This window comes from Entelurus aequoreus, linkage group LG23 (genome assembly GCF_033978785.1).
Source record: "Entelurus aequoreus isolate RoL-2023_Sb linkage group LG23, RoL_Eaeq_v1.1, whole genome shotgun sequence".
NCBI lineage: Eukaryota > Metazoa > Chordata > Actinopteri > Syngnathiformes > Syngnathidae > Entelurus > Entelurus aequoreus.
In genome coordinates this window covers 28,190,294-28,208,355 of record NC_084753.1, presented here as the reverse complement: position 1 = coordinate 28,208,355, position 18,062 = coordinate 28,190,294, and the positions used below count along the sequence as shown (strand labels likewise).

The following is an 18,062-nucleotide window of genomic DNA, read 5'->3' as shown; positions in this document are numbered from 1 at the left end:
AAGCAACTTTTCTTACCTTCTGGTACCTGCTGATCTGTATTTGGGATCTGCATAAATCCTGAAAAATTGCACGCATCCGACTTTGTAGTCCATGTAGACGCCATAATCGATAAGCTTCTTCTTTTTTCTCTATCTTCTTGTTATGGGACATTCATCCTCCGCTGTTGCCATTTCTAATATAAAGTAGTGTAAAGTTCTTACTTGTATCCGTCAGTAAACTCGCCATGAAAGTGCTAAAACATACCGGTGTAGTGAGTTTACATTATTCACCCGAGGAAATGCAGTTATTAGAGAGTTCCGGTCGGACGGGACACATTTCCGGCCTTGTTGTTTCCGGATGAGGAGATGCTGCTCCGTTATTGATTGAAGTAAAGTCTGAATGTCATTAAAACAGTTAGCGCCATCTTTTGACACGTCTTTCACCCCCGTCCTTGCACGCTACACCGCTACAACAAAGATGACGGGGAGAAGACGCTGTCGAAGGTGAGCCACGTAAATAAGACCGCCCACAAAACGGCGCATCCTGAAGCGACTGTCAGAAAGTGCTAATCAGGCATATTTGGTCACTGCCTGACTGCAAGCTAATCAATGCTAACATGCTATTTAGGCTAGCTGTATGTACATATTGCATCATTATGCCTCATTTGTAGCTATATTTGAGCTCATTTAATGTCCTTAATGTCCTCTGTATTTATTGTATATCCACATGTCTCATGACACATTATCTGTATGTAATATTGGCTGCATTTCTGATAGTTGTTTGTGTGCCATGTTGTTCCAGACCACAGCAAACGTTACCCAGCTTGCCAAAGATTGTAATAAATCCATTAAAAGAAGACAGCCTGCCGTTTCCTTTAACTTGGACACACACATCTATACCTTTTGGCCATTCTAAGCCAGTAATTTCCAGGAGTTATCTCACCTTCTGAGTAGCCTTTGATTTACTAATGTTTCTAATGTTGTAAAAATGTGTAGAATAAATATTACTTTTCTGTCAATGAAGATTTGCGTCAGCCTGCGACACATTGTCATTTTGATAGTAGGCTACTATAGCTAATATAGACACTTACATCATGTGTTGTCTTCATTATAACACTTACATACGGCTTTTCATTTTCATTGTATTTTTGGTCCAATATGGCTCTTTCAACGTTTTGGGTTGCCGACCCCTGCCATAGCCCATCAAGGAAATTCGGTCCATACCCAAATACATTTTTAATGTCGACTTACATGCCACTGATGACATCAACAGACTCCGTCCTGGTGCCGTAGCCGGTGTGGTCCATGTTGATGACGGGCACAATCAGGTCGATGTTGACCCCTCGGTCGCTGAAATCTTTGTTGCTGAACATTTTGAGGTGTGGCGAGATGAAATCCTTTTGACAGACATGAAAGCTTGTGTTAGAATTCCTGGCAAATTTGTTTTAGGAGTTGTCCCAGGCTGATAGTGATATCAGTCCAAAATCAGCAAAAAAAATGACATGCATCGGCTAGCATCTCGATATCTAAATGTCTAAATGTCCTCATCAGCAGACAGGTTTGGTTTTTTTCTTGCATTTTAGTGGTCCCTTACAAAAAGGTAAACATGGTAGGCTATAGGCTATTAAGAGGTAGCAGATACACAACAGCTAAGCAAAAAATAGCACAAAAGCTCGACATATACGTAATAATACGGATGCCGTTGTGGCTTGTGCAGCCCTTTGAGACACTTGTGATTAAGGGATATATAAATAATCCTGAATTGATGAATATTGCAGTCTAAAACACGACTTTTGTCAATATAAACAAGTATCAAATATTTGGGCTCCCAAAAAAAAATCGGTTTTCGACTGATTCGTGATTCTTATTTGTAACTATTCTTAATCAATTAAAAATAAAAAAAAATTCAATTTTTTGTTATATATTTTTTTAATCCGAAGAAAAAAAATTGAATAGAAAAGAGAAATGTTGGGTACTTTTCTTGGTGCGTTATTTGTATTGGACTTCATTAAATGTTTGGGTAGAATTTTATTATAATAATAATAATAATAATACATTTTATTTGATATAGCGCTTTTCAGAGTACTCAAAGACGCTTTACAGGATAAAAAAAATAAAACATAAAAAACAGTTCAAAGTAATAATATAAAATTACAGGAAATATAAAAGCAGTACATTGTAAAATAGATAATAATTATTTTAAAAGTTTTGTTTTTATCAAACAAAACCAGTTTTCTTTGAAGTAAAATCGACATTTATCAGTTGTTTCTATATTTTATTAAGGGATGTAGGTAATCAAAGAACTGGCACTCATTGTTATCAATCAATCAATCAATCAAAGTTCATTTATATAGCCCAGGGGTCCCCAAACTACGGCCCGCGGGCCGGATCCGGCCCCTAGCATCCAAAATTCGGCCCACAGGAAGTCCCAGGTTTAAAAAAAAAAAAAAAAAAAAAAAAAATTTTCTAATCTTTCCTTTCTAATCCATTTTCTACCGCTCGTTACTCTTGGTGTCTCCTAGTCGCTCAGGAAAATCATATTGTCTAAAAATGAATTTTCCCATCGATAACGTGACTGTTAAATGTTGATGAACATCAATGTTAATTGATGTTAAATGACAAAACGGATTATAAAGACAATGTATATACGTATATATACATACATACATACATACATATATATATATATATATATATATATATATATATATATATATATATATATATATATATATATATATATATATATATATATATATATATATATATATATACACATATATATATATATATATATATATATACACATAGCCTGGCCCCCGGGCAAATTTTTTTTAACCCAATGCGGCCCCCGAGTTAAAAAGTTTGGGGACCCCTGATATAGCCCTAAATCACAAGTGTCTCAAAGGGCTGCACAAGCCACAACAACATCCCACATCAGGGCAAGAAAAAACTCAACCCAATGGGATACAATGAGAAACCTTGGAGGGGACCGCGGATGTGGCGACCGGTGCAATGGACGTCGAGTGGATCTAGATAATAGTGTGAGATTAATTAATCCATTAATTAATTAAAAAAAATATTGATTTTGAATCGGGAATCGATTCGAGGCTTCTCTTGTTTATGCTTCTTGCAAGATGGTTTACTACGGAATTATTAGAGATGTCGATAATATCGGGCTGCCGATATTATCGGCCGATAAATGCTTTAAAATGTAACATCGAAAATGATCGGTATCGGTTTTAAAAAGTAAAATGTATGACTTTTTAAAACGCCGCTGTGTACACGGACGTAGGGAGAAGTACAGAGCGCCAATAAACCTTAAAGGCACTGCCTTTGCATGCCGGCCCAATCACATAATACCTACGCTTTTCACACACACAAGTGAATTCAAGGCATACTTGGTCAACAGCCATACAGGCCACCCTCAGTGGCCGTATAAACAACTTTAACAAACATGCGCCACACTGTGATCCCACACCAAACAAGAATGACAAACACATTTCGGGAGAACATCCGCACCGTAACACAACATAAACACAACAGCACAAATACCCAGAACCCCTTGCAGCACTAACTCTTCCGGGACGCTACAATATACACCCCCCCCCCCCCCCCCCATCTCCTGAATTCGGAGGTCTCAAGGTTGGTAAGTATGCTCTAGTATACTCTGGACTGAAGCTGTGTGCCGTCATTGTTTTTGTAGCTGTTGTTTTGAGGCATGTTTAAAAAAAATTAAAAAATAATGCACTTTGTGAAAGTCAAAGTATAGTATTTCCCATAGTTGTAGTGGGTATTAGGATTATCTCAGGGAGAGCATGTCCCAAATTCCAAGCTGCTGTTTTGAGGCATGCTAAAAAAAAAAAAAAGCACTTTGTGAGTTCAATAATAAATATGGCAGTGCCATGTTGGCATTTTTTTCCATAACTGGAGTTGAAGTTGTTCTCTTATTTTGGAAAACCTTGTTTTTGATTGATTGATTGAAACTTGTATTAGTAGATTGCACAGTACAGTACATATTCCATACAATTGACCACTAAATGGTAACACCCGAATAAGTTGTTCAACTTGTTTAAGTCGGGGTCCATGTTAATCAATTCATGGTAAAGTTACATTGTTTAATGCAGGGGTGTCCACACTTTTTCCACTGAGGGCCGCACACGGAAAAATTAAAGCATGCGGGGGCCATTTTGATATTTTTCATTTTCAAACCATAACAAAATATATGCATTTTTTAAATTTATTTTACCTTTAGGGGTCCCGGGGACCATAAAGGGTCTCAGTCATTAAAATGTTAAAAATAAGTCGGATTATTGTTTTTTTTTAAATTATTTAACGCTTACAGTAAATCTCTATATCAACTTCAAGTTGATATAAAGTAATACAAATTTAAAAAAATGTTTTATGGCTTTTCTGTCAAAAACAACTTAGTTTTTTTTTTATAGTAAAACTGAAATATGCAGTGTTTAGTAATTGGAGCCCTAAAAGATCAATAATGCAGGACACCATTGATTTTAATTATTTCATATTTTTGAGTAATCACAGTGAAAAGATAAATAAAAAATCACTAAATATATTTGGGATCCAAAAGGTGCCCCACTCATAAAGTGATACATTTTTATTATGTTTTCTTTTACTTTCAACACTTAAGTTACGAGATCAACTTCAGATATATCTGTCGATTTTTTGCTGGAACTATTATTTTGTTTGTTTTGTTTTTTGTCAAAGAAAACTTTGATGTTTTTATATGGCTACTACACAAATTATGCAATATTTACCACATAAAACATTTTAAAGTGAAATATTTGAAGTAATTGGAGCCCTGAAAAAAATTCATTATAACATGGATTTTTTTGTCATAATTATTTTTTTTTGAGCAATGGCAAAAAAAGAAAAATGAAGAAAGTCAAAAGAAAAAAAAACAGCCTGCATGGCAGCTTTTGTGTCAACATTGCAACTTTTTCTCGTTAGATTTCACCTCATTCCACTTTTTTTTAATGTCCTTTTTTATTTTTACAATAGCATTTCCAGAATGTGTCGCGGGCCGGTAAACAATTAGCTGCGGGCCGCAAATGGCCCCCGGGCCGCACTTTGGACACCCCTGGTTTAATGCATCCAGCGGGGCATCACAACAAAATTAGGCATCATAATGTGTTAATTCCACGACTGTATATATCGGTTGATATCGGAATCGGTAATTAAGAGTTGGACAATATAGGAATATCGGCAAAAAAAGCCATTATCGGACATCTCTAGTAATTATGCCACATTTTACTAATGTCGATGAGCCAAATGTATTTGTAAAGTGACGCGGCAATATTTTAGTCGGGATTCAGGACAGATTGTTGGCATTACCCTGCTAAAATGTCTAGTTTGACCGCACGGACCACCATTGAAATACATTCTATGAGCCAACCCAGGTTACGCATAAACCATATACGTACTACCATGTCAATAAACAAAGTTTATTGTTTGATTTCCTTTGGCATAGAGACTACACAGTCACCTTTGTACCACAGTTCATGCTGTCCGTGACGTCCGCACTAAGAAATAAACGCAGCTCATTGCAAGTTAAAGTGGATCGAGGTTACAGTAAAACATCAGAGTGCATCAGTTGTAAATTGGTTTACCCGAATCCAACACCAGTGTTTCCTAGAAACGTACTTATTAGGGGCGGCTGGCCGTCATGAATAGATGAAAGCCCTTGCGTATAAACACTGTATGTGAATGTAGTTGTATTGACATTTTAATTACTGCAACAACCACAATAATCAGAATTGCCTTGTGTCCTTGGCCTGCTGGCCAGTCAGAAGTGGTTCCAGGTAACGGCATGTTTTTGTGCGCCGCAGTGCAAATAAACACTGCTGGCGTTGTAATGATGTATTACTGTACAGTATGTGCAAAAAGGTTTGTATGGTGATAGTGTGAAATGGCTGAAGGAACTTCCCCGTTGACAGCAGTACGAGGGCCGTCCTTCTCATTTCAATGCGTTTTCTTTATTTTCATGACTATTTCCATTGTAGATTGTCACTGAAGGCGTCAAAACTATGACACCTGTGAAGTGAAAACCCTTTCAGGTGACTACCTCTTGAAGCTCATGGAGAGAATGCCTGGAATGTGCAAAACAGTAATCAGAGCAAAGGGTGGCTATTTTGAAGAAACTAGAATGTAAAACATGTTTTCAGTTATTTCACCTTTTTTGGTTAAGTACATAACTCCACATGTGTTCATTCATAGTTGTGATGCCTTCACTGACAATCTACAATGTAAATAGTCATGAAAATAAAGAAAACACATTGAATGAGGTGTGTCCAAACTTTTGGTATGTACTGTGTGTATGTATACACTACCGTTCAAAAGTTTGGGGTCACATTGAAATGTCCTTATTTTTGAAGGAAAAGCACTGTACTTATCAATGAAGATAACTTTAAACTAGTCTTAACTTTAAAGAAATACACTCTATACATTGCTAATGTGGTAAATGACTATTCTGGCTGCAAATGTCTGGTTTTTGGTGCAATATCTACATAGGTGTATAGAGGCCCATTTCCAGCAACTATCACTCCAGTGTTCTAATGGTACAATGTGTTTGCTCATTGGCTCAGAAGGCTAATTGATGATTAGAAAACCCTTGTGCAATCATGTTCACACATCTGAAAACACTTTAGCTCGTTACAGAAGCTACAAAACTGACCTTCCTTTGAGCAGATTGAGTTTCTGGAGCATCACATTTGTGGGGTCAATTAAACGCTCAAGATGGCCAGAAAAAGAGAACTTTCATCTGAAACTCGACAGTCTATTCTTGTTCTTAGAAATGAAGGCTATTCTACAAAATTGTTTGGGTGACCCCAAACTTTTGAACGGTAGTGTGTGTATATATATATATATATATATATATATATATATATATATATATATATATATATATATATATATATATATATATATATATATATATATATATATATATATAAATATAGTCAAGGTTTCTGTGGTTTATCCGTTATACAGTGCTCAATACCGAGGTAGAGCGGAATATACACTAAATTGCCAAAAGTATTTTTCCACCTGCCTTGACTCACATATGAACTTGAAGTGCCATCCCTTTCCTAACCCATAGGGTTCAATATGAAGTCGGTCCACCTTTTGCAGCTATTACAGCTTCAACTCTTCTGGGAAGGCTGTCCACAAGGTTGCGGAGTGTGTTTAGAGGAATTTTCCACCATTCTTCCAAAAGCGCATTGGTGAGGTCACACACTGATGTTGGTGGAGAAGGCCTGGGCTCTCAGTCTCCGTTCTGATTCATCCCAAAGGTGTTATATCGGGTTCAGGTCAGGACTCTGTGCAGGCCAGTCAAGTTCATCCACACCAGACTCTGTCATCCACGTCTTTATGGACCTTGCTTTGTGCACTGGTGCACAGTCATGTTGGAAGATGAAGGGGCCCGCTCCAAACTGTTCCCATAAGGTTGGGGAGCATGGAATTGTCCAAAATGTTTTGGTATCCTGGAGCATTCACTGGAACTAAGGGGCCAAGCCCAACTCCTGAAAAACAACCCCACACCATAATTCCTCCTCCACCAAATTTCACACTCGGCACAATGCAGTCCGAAATGTAGCGTTCTCCTGGCAACCTCCAAACCCAGACTGGTCCATCAGATTGCCAGATGGAAAAGTGATTAATCTCTCCAGAGAAGGCGCCTCCACTGCTCTAGAGTCCAGTAGCGACGTGCTTTACACCACTGCATCCCACGCTTTGCATTGGACTTGGTGATGTATGGCTTAGATGCAGCTGCTCGGCCATGGGAACCCATTCCATGAAGCTCTCTGCGTACTGTACGTGGGCTAATTGGAAGGTCACGTGAAGTTTGGAGCTCTGTAGCAACTGACTGTGCAGAAGGTCTTTGCACTATGCGCTTCAGCATCCGCCGACCCCTCTCTTGTCAGTTTACGTGGCCTACCACTTGGTGGCTGAGTTGCTGTTGTTCCCGAACTCTTCACTTTTCTTATAATAAAGTTGACTTTGGAATATTTAGGAGCGAGGAAATTTCACGACTGGATTTTGTTGCACAGGTGGCGTCCTATGACAGTTCCACGCTGGAAATCACTGAGAGCGGCCCGTTCTTTCACAAATGTTTGTAGAAACAGTCTCCATGCCTAAGTGCTTGATTTTATACACCTGTGGCCGGGCCAAGTGATTAGGACACCTGATTCTGATCCTTGGATGGGTGGCCAAATACTTTTGGCAATATAGTGTACGTTAGGTCAGGAAAAAACACAGAGGCTATTTCGTCCCTACAAGCCTGTTTCGCAGGTTTCCCTGCTCTTCGGGGGAATCCTATATACGTAGAGGGAGGGATACAGATCTATTCAGCCGGAGGGTAGTATTTCCAGGTCAAATGGGAAAAGGAAGTCAATAGTCAGGCTGTTGAGGTGTTACTGTTGTAACTATCTTAAATGGAAAGCAAAGGATTGATGCACTTCATCTTCTTCTCCTGCCTCATTATTCGTACACCTCTACAACTCATTGTTTTTGCAGCACTTTGGTCAATGTAAGTAGTTTTAATGTGCTGTATAAACAAAGCTTGACTTGAGGACTTCCTTCACTCATCATTTTAGCAGTTTTATACATTTAAATGACTAAAATCTCTTTTTTTTTTGGCAGAAATATTGCAATTAGTTTTTTTCCTCCCCAAAATCCTGCAGCCCTATGTAGCGGTATGGATTAGACTTAGACAAACTTTATTGATCCACAAGGGAAATTGTTCCACACAGTAGTGTAATGCACACAAGGGCACAGAAGGTATAAAGTAGACAAAAAATGTACCATAGTAGCAATATAAAATATGTAACATTATAATATATACTGATATATTATATTATTATATAATATATACAATATATAACACATTATTAGGGTACTTTTCTTCTTAACATACCTCATATGCACCTGGTCTACCAGAGAATAAGAAATCAAACCGAGAGTAATACTTACAAATGAGACTCAGAAATGAAATAAGCAAACAAGATTCAACAACTAGACAGCACATTTTTAAATGTGACATTAAAAAATTAAATGTTATTGTTAAACAATTACCATTTATTAACACGCACAAAAGTACCGGAAATTGGTACCATCTGGTATCGATACCAAGAGACACGTTACAATCAAACAGCTGGTTTGTAATGAATACGATAATTAAATTTTTTCCACTTTTTAGGGTGCAACAAAATTATATATTCAGCTTAATGGCAAAGACTACTCCCCCGACTAGGAAACACACTTTAGTCTATAATGGAACTGTAGTCTATATATGGGACTGTGTCAGTTTGCGTGTCCTTTTCAAACGTGCTCAATAAAACGTCCGGTTGCTGACAAAATTTCGGCTCAAACATTTGGCAAAGAAACAAGCATTCAAGCAGCACTCAGAGCGGACTCGGCTAAACTGTACCTAGGTAATGTTGCAATTTTCAATGCCAACAAATCAAGTGTGCCTGATCGATATTGCGTTAACTTTTCCAAAATGTGCCAGCTCTGCCAGATACATGCTACTAATTAGCATTCATAATTTTATATGGCAGTTTCAGCACTTCCAAATTTGGTCATGAAAACTACAACTAAGAGACACGTTACAATCAAACAGCTGGTTTGTAATGAATACGATACTTAAATTTGTTCCACTTTTTTAGGGCGCAACAAGATAATATATTCAGCTTAATGGCAAAGACTACTCCCTGACTATTAAACACACTGTAGTCTATAAACTACTGCCATCTAACCTCTTGGAATTGCAACTGCATGCAAAGTAATACTTGCAAATGAGACTCAGAAACGAAATAAGCAAACAAGATATAACAACGAGACAGCACAGGTATCATAATCAGCTCATTTTTAAACGTGACATTAAAAAATTAAACGTTATTGTTAAACAATTACCATTTATTAAAACGCACAAAAGTACCGGAAATTGGTACCATCGAGTACTGGTATCGATACCAAGAGACACATTACAATCAAACAGCTAGTTTGTAATGAATACAATACTTACAGTTTTTCCACTTTTTTAGGGCGCAAAAAAATAATATATTCGGCTTAATGGCAAAGACTACTCCCCGACTAGGAAACACACTGTAGTCTGTAAACTACTGCCATCTAACGTCTTGGAATTGCAACTGCATGCAAAGTAATACTTGCAAATGAGACTCAGAAATGAAATAAGCAAACAAGATTTAACAACTACACAGCACATTTTTAAATGTGACATTAAAAAATTAAATGTTATTGTTAAACAATTAACATTTACTAACATGCACAAAAGTACCGGAAATTGGTACCATCGAGTACTGGTATTGATACTAAGAGACACGTTACAATCAAACAGCTGGTTTGTAATGAATACAATACTTACAGTTTTTCCTGTTTTTAGGGCGCAACAAAATAATATATTCGGCTTAATGGCATAGACTACTCCCCGACGAGGAAACACACTGTAGTCTATAAACTACTGCCATCTAACGTCTTGGAATTGCAACTGCATGCAAAGTAATACTTGCAAATGAGACTCAATTGAAATAAGCAAACAAGATTTAACAACTAGACAGCACATTTTTAAATGTGACATTAAAAAAATAAATGTTATTGTGAAACAATTACCATTTAATAACACGCACAAAAGTACCGGAAATTGGTACCATCGAGTACTGGTATCGATACCAAGAGACACGTTACAATCAAACTGCTGGTTTGTAATGAATACAATACTCACAGTTTTTCCTGTTTTTTAGGGCGCAACAAAATAATATACCGTAATTTCCGGACTATAAGCCGCTACTTTTTCCCCTCGTTCTGGTTCCTGCGGCTTATACAAGGGTGCGGCTTATTTACGGCCTGTTCTTCTCCGACACCGACGAAGAGGATTTCGGTGGTTTTAGTACGCAGGAGGAAGACGATGACACAATGATTAAAGAATGACTTTCCATATACCGGTAGGCTGGTTATTTTGATAACGTACAGGCGAGCACTTTGTATTACTTTGCACCGTTGTATTATTTGTACTCTGCACGAATGCTGTTCGCCATGTCAAAGATGTGAAAGTTTGATTGAATGATTGAAAGATTTATTGTTAATAAATGGGACGCTTTGCGTTCCCAAACAGTCATCTCTGTCCCGACAATCCCCTCCGTGGTAGCAGGAACCCCTATATACTACGCTAATTACACATCAAAACCCTGCGGCTTATAGTCGGGTGCGGCTTATATACGGATCAATCTGTATTTTCCCCTAAATTTAGCTGGTGCGCCTTATAGTCAGGTGCGGCTTATAGTCCGGAAATTACGGTATTCGGCTTAATGGCAAAGACTACTCCCCGGCGAGGAAACAAACTGTAGTCTATAAACTACTGCCATCTAACCTCTTGGAATTGCAACTGCATGCAAAGTAATACTTGCAAATGAGACTCAGAAATGAAATAAGCAAACAAGATTTAACAACTAGACAGCACATTTTTAAATGTGACATTAAAAAATTAAATGTTATTGTTAAACAATTAACATTTACTAACATGCACAAAAGTACCAGAAATTGGTACCATCGAGTACTGGTATTGATACTAAGAGACACGTTACAATCAAACAGCTGGTTTGTAATGAATACAATACTTACAGTTTTTCCTGTTTTTAGGGCGCAACAAAATAATATATTCCGCTTAATGGCATAGACTACTCCCCCGACGAGGAAACACACTGTAGTCTATAAACTACTGCCATCTAACGTCTTGGAATGGCAACTGCATGCAAAGTAATACTTGCAAATGAGACTCAGAAATGAAATAAGCAAACAAGATATAACAACTAGACAGCACAGTTATCATAATCAGCTCATTTTTAAATGTGACATAAAAAAAATGTATGTTATTGTTAAACAATTAACATTTATTAACACGCACAAAAGTACCGGAAATTGGTACCATCGAGTACTGGTATCGATACCAAGAGACACGTTACAATCAAACAGCTGGTTTGTAATGAATACGATACTTACATTTTTTCCACTTTTTTAGGGCGCAACAAAATAATATATTCGTCTTAATGGCAAAGACTACTCCCCCGACGAAGACACACACTGTAGTCTATAAACTACTGCCATCTAACGTCTTGGAATTGCAACTGCATGCAAAGTAATACTTGCAAATGAGACTCAGAAATGAAATAAGCAAACAAGATTTAACAACTAGACAGCACATTTTTAAATGTGACATTAAAAAATTAAATGTTATTGTTAAACAATTAACATTTACTAACATGCACAAAAGTACCGGAAATTGGTACCATCGAGTACTGGTATCGATACTAAGAGACACGTTACAATCAAACAGCTGGTTTGTAATGAATACAATACTTACAGTTTTTCCTGTTTTTAGGGCGCAACAAAATAATATATTCGGCTTAATGGCATAGACTACTCCCCGGCGAGGAAACAAACTGTAGTCTATAAACTACTGCCATCTAACCTCTTGGAATTGCAACTGCATGCAAAGTAATACTTGCAAATGAGACTCGGAAATGAAATAAGCAAACAAGATTTAACAACTCGACAGCACATTTTTAAATGTGACATTAAAAAATTAAATGTTGTTGTTACACAATTACCATTTATTAACACGCACAAAAGTACCGGAAATTGGTACCATCGAGTACTGGTATCGATACCAAGAGACACGTTATAATCAAACTGCTGGTTTGTAATGAATACAATACTTACAGTTTTTCAAGTTTGTTAGGGCGCAACAAAATAATATATTCGGCTTAATGGCAAAGACTACTCCCCGACGAGGAAACACACTGTAGTCTATAAACTACTGCCATCTAACGTCTTGGAATGGCAACTGCATGCAAAGTAATACTTGCAAATGAGACTCAGAAATGAAATAAGCAAACAAGATATAACAACTAGACAGCACAGTTATCATAATGAGCTCATTTTTAAATGTGACATAAAAAAAATGTATGTTATTGTTAAACAATTAACATTTATTAACACGCACAAAAGTACCGGAAATTGGTACCATCGAGTACTGGTATCGATACCAAGAGACACGTTACAATCAAACAGCTGGTTTGTAATGAATACGATACTTAAATTTTTTCCACTTTTTTAGGGCGCAACAAAATAATATATTCGTCTTAATGGCAAAGACTACTCCCCCGACAAAGACACACACTGTAGTCTATAAACTACTGCCATCTAACGTCTTGGAATTGCAACTGCATGCAAAGTAATACTTGCAAATGAGACTCAAATGAAATAAGCAAACAAGATTTAACAACTAGACAGCACATTTTTAAATGTGACATTAAAAAAACAAATGTTATTGTGAAACAATTACCATTTAATAACACGCACAAAAGTACCGGAAATTGGTACCATCGAGTACTGGTATCGATACCAAGAGACACGTTATAATCAAACTGCTGGTTTGTAATGAATACAATATTCACAGTTTTTCCAGTTTGTTAGGGCGCAATAAAATAATATATTCGGCTTAATGGCAAAGATTACTCCCCGACGAGGAAACACACTGTAGTCTATAAACTACTGCCATCTAACGTCTTGGAAGGGCAACTGCATGCAAAGTAATACTTGCAAATGAGACTCAGAAATGAAATAAGCAAACAAGATATAACAACTAGACAGCACAGTTATCATAATCAGCTCATTTTTAAATGTGACATAAAAAAAATGTATGTTATTGTTAAACAATTAACATTTATTAACACGCACAAAAGTACCGGAAATTGGTACCATCGAGTACTGGTATCGATACCAAGAGACACGTTACAATCAAACAGCTGGTTTGTAATGAATACGATACTTAAATTTTTTCCACTTTTTTAGGGCGCAACAAAATAATATAGTCGTCTTAATGGCAAAGACTACTCCCCCGACGAAGATACACACTGTAGTCTATAAACTACTGCCATCTAACCTCTTGGAATGGCAACTGCATGCAAAGTAATACTTGCAAATGAGACTCAGAAATGAAATAAGCAAACAAGATTTAACAACTACACAGCACATTTTTAAATGTGACATTAAAAAAAATAAATGTTATTGTGAAACAATTACCATTTATTAACACGCACAAAAGTACCAGAAATTGGTACCATCGAGTACTGGTATTGATACCAAGAGACACGTTACAATCAAACTGCTGGTTTGTAATGAATACAATACTTACAGTTTTTCCAGTTTGTTAGGGCGCAATAAAATAATATATTCGGCTTAATGGCAAAGACTACTCCCCGACGAGGAAACACACTGTAGTCTATAAACTACTGCCATCTAACGTCTTGGAAGGGCAACTGCATGCAAAGTAATACTTGCAAATGAGACTCAGAAATGAAATAAGCAAACAAGATATAACAACTAGACAGCACAGTTATCATAATCAGCTCATTTTTAAATGTGACATAAAAAAAATGTATGTTATTGTTAAACAATTAACATTTATTAACACGCACAAAAGTACCGGAAATTGGTACCATCGAGTACTGGTATCGATACCAGGAGACACGTTACAATCAAACAGCTGGTTTGTAATGAATACGATACTTAAATTTTTTTCCAATTTTTTAGGGCGCAACAAAATAATATATTCGTCTTAATGGCAAAGACTACTCCCCCGACGAAGACACACACTGTAGTCTATAAACTACTGCCATCTAACGTCTTGGAATTGCAACTGCATGCAAAGTAATACTTGCAAATGAGACTCAAATGAAATAAGCAAACAAGATTTAACAACTAGACAGCACATTTTTAAATGTGACATTAAAAAAATAAATGTTATTGTGAAACAATTACCATTTAATAACACGCACAAAAGTACCGGAAATTGGTACCATCGAGTACTGGTATCGATACCAAGAGACACGTTACAATCAAACTGCTGGTTTGTAATGAATACAATACTCACAGTTTTTCCTGTTTTTTAGGGCGCAACAAAATAATATACCGTAATTTCCGGACTATAAGCCGCTACTTTTTCCCCTCGTTCTGGTTCCTGCGGCTTATACAAGGGTGCGGCTTATTTACGGCCTGTTCTTCTCCGACACCGACGAAGAGGATTTCGGTGGTTTTAGTACGCAGGAGGAAGACGATGACACAATGATTAAAGAATGACTTTCCATATACCGGTAGGCTGGTTATTTTGATAACGTACAGGCGAGCACTTTGTATTACTTTGCACCGTTGTATTATTTGTACTCTGCACGAATGCTGTTCGCCATGTCAAAGATGTGAAAGTTTGATTGAATGATTGAAAGATTTATTGTTAATAAATGGGACGCTTTGCGTTCCCAAACAGTCATCTCTGTCCCGACAATCCCCTCCGTGGTAGCAGGAACCCCTATATACTACGGTAATTACACATCAAAACCCTGCGGCTTATAGTCGGGTGCGGCTTATATATGGATCAATCTGTATTTTCCCCCTAAATTTAGCTGGTGCGGCTTATAGTCAGGTGCGGCTTATAGTCCGGAAATTACGGTATTCGGCTTAATGGCAAAGACTACTCCCCGGCGAGGAAACAAACTGTAGTCTATAAACTACTGCCATCTAACCTCTTGGAATTGCAACTGCATGCAAAGTAATACTTGCAAATGAGACTCGGAAATGAAATAAGCAAACAAGATTTAACAACTCGACAGCACATTTTTAAATTTGACATTAAAAAATTAAATGTTGTTACACAATTACCATTTATTAACACGCACAAAAGTACCGGAAATTGGTACCATCGAGTACTGGTATCGATACCAAGAGACACGTTACAATCAAACAGCTGGTTTGTAATGAATACAATACTCACAGTTTTTCCCGTTTTTTAGGGCGTAACAAAATAATATATTCCGCTTAATGGCAAAGACTACTCCCCCGACTAGGAAACACACTTAAGTCTGTAATGGAACTGTAGTCTATACGTGGAACTGTGTCAGTTTGCGTGTCCTTTTCAAACGTGCAAAATAATATGCAAAATTACGCTCCCAAAGCGTTGATGAGTGTTGATAAATCACATTGCGTGTGCTGCATAATATATTTGCATTTTTTTTCCTCCCAGTATTGTGGGCATTTTGATGATCAGCATGTATTCTGCATATTAATGAAGACAGAGGCACAAGATATACGCCTTCTTCTGCTCACTTAACAGACGTCTAGTAGATCAGCTTTGCATGTTCTATCAAGTTTGCACGTGTTTTAGTACATGCAAACCTCTAGTAAATCAGGCCCTATGTATTTTCAAAATGGTACTTACAGAGATGATGGGTCGAAGTGACAGTATCGGCCCCGAACCTCCCCAGTCACCACAGTCCGGGTACTCTCCTTCCTCCAGTATGTACTGTTGCCCTTCGAACCCTGGTTCATTGTAGCCTACCCAGCTGGAAACAGAAACACAGTTCTTTTTGTTATTGGCTACATTTAGTTTTCGGATTTTGTTGCACCCTAAAGTGCAACAAAATACTCACAATCCTCCGATTATCTTCAAAGAACCCACAGACTCGAGCTTGGGAGTGTCCGTGTTGACATCGTCCTCTTCGTCATTGCAAAAGCTGAAAACTTCACTGTCGATTTCCAAATGGGAACCTTCGAATCCAGGTTTCTCATACACCAAAGCCTTGAAGAACAACAATGGAGTTTTGATCAAAAGGTAGTAGCAACTATTTTGTATAATTTTCTCAAGGGACAACACCTCGGATATAACTTAAATGATAGAATATTTACCATTTCCTGAAAATAACAACATTAGTGGGTCATTCCCTGCTATAGAATGTCACAGTACGTGTTGGAATTCAGCACCCCGGTGCTGGCAGAACTCATGCACCGCCAGACCATGATACTACCAAAAGCTAGTTTCAAAAGACATCATTTCAAAAGTCGACATTTCATTCAGAGTATAATTGGCGAAGAAGCAGATCATTCAGGGTAGACTGCCATTGAATGAACACAATTCAGAGAGGACCTTGTACATTTGGTGTGGTGGTAATTTTTCAGTGTGCCACTGTTTATTCGTTTTTCTTTTTTTTTCTTTTTCTTTTTCTATTGTTGCATAAATTAAAATAAAAGACGACTTGTTAAAATGTCCAAGATAAAAATTTGGCCACACAAGTACAAAACACAAAACCAGTGAAGTTGGCACGTTGTGTAAATGGTAAATAAAAACAGAATAGTATGATTTGCAAATCCTTTTCGACGTATATTCAATTGAATAGACTGCAAAGACAAGATATTTAACGTTCGAACCGAGAAACTTAATTTTTTTTTTTTTTTGCAAATAATCATTAAATTAAAATTTAATGGCAGCGACACATTGCAAAAAAAGTTGGCACGGGGGCATTTTTAGCACTGTGTTACATGGCCTTTCCTTTTAACAACACTCAGCAAAGGTTTGGGAACTGAGGAGACACATTTTTGAAGCTTTTCAGGTGGAATTCTTTCCCATTCTTGCTTGATGTACAGCTTAAGTCCGGGGTCTGCGTTGTCGTATTTTAGGCTTCGTATTGCGCCACACGTTTTCAATGGGAGACAGGTCTGGACTACAGGCAGGCCAGTCTAGTACCTGCACTATTTTATTATGAAGCCATACTGTTGTAACACGTGGCTTGGCATTGTCTTGCTGAAATAAGCAGGGGCGTCCAGATAACGTTACTTGGATGGCAACATATGTTGCTCCAAAACCTGTATGTATCTTTCAGCATTAATGGTGCCTTCACAGATGTGTAAGTTATCCATGTCTTGGGCACTAATACACCCCCATACCATCACACATGCTGGCTTTGGAACTTCGCGCCTAGAAAAAATCCGGATGGTTCTTTTCCTCTTTGGTCCGGAGGACACGGCGTCCACAGTTTCCAAAAACAATTTGAAATGTGAACTCGTCAGACCACAGAACATTTTGCATCAGTCCATCTTAGATGAGCTCGGGCCCAGCGAATCCGGCACCGTTTCTGGGTGTTGTTGATAAATGGCTTGGGCTTTGCATAGTAGAGTTTTAAAGGCCTACTGAAATGAATTTTTTTTATTTAAAC

The 18,062-nt window shown here is 37.5% G+C and overlaps 1 protein-coding gene across 2 annotated transcripts in view; it reads right to left on the bottom strand.

Annotated features, from left to right (window-relative positions):
• The window catches only part of LOC133640470 (beta/gamma crystallin domain-containing protein 1-like), an 81,673-nt gene that overhangs the window by 36,869 nt on the left and 26,742 nt on the right, over positions 1-18,062 (bottom strand). For both annotated transcript variants that reach the window (XM_062033914.1, XM_062033913.1), the window contains 3 exons: positions 16,503-16,651; positions 16,292-16,415; positions 1,231-1,376 (listed from right to left, as the gene is read on the bottom strand). In XM_062033914.1, the coding sequence (XP_061889898.1) occupies positions 1,231-1,376; positions 16,292-16,415; positions 16,503-16,651 (419 nt within the window). The remainder of the gene's footprint in view (positions 1-1,230; positions 1,377-16,291; positions 16,416-16,502; positions 16,652-18,062) is intronic.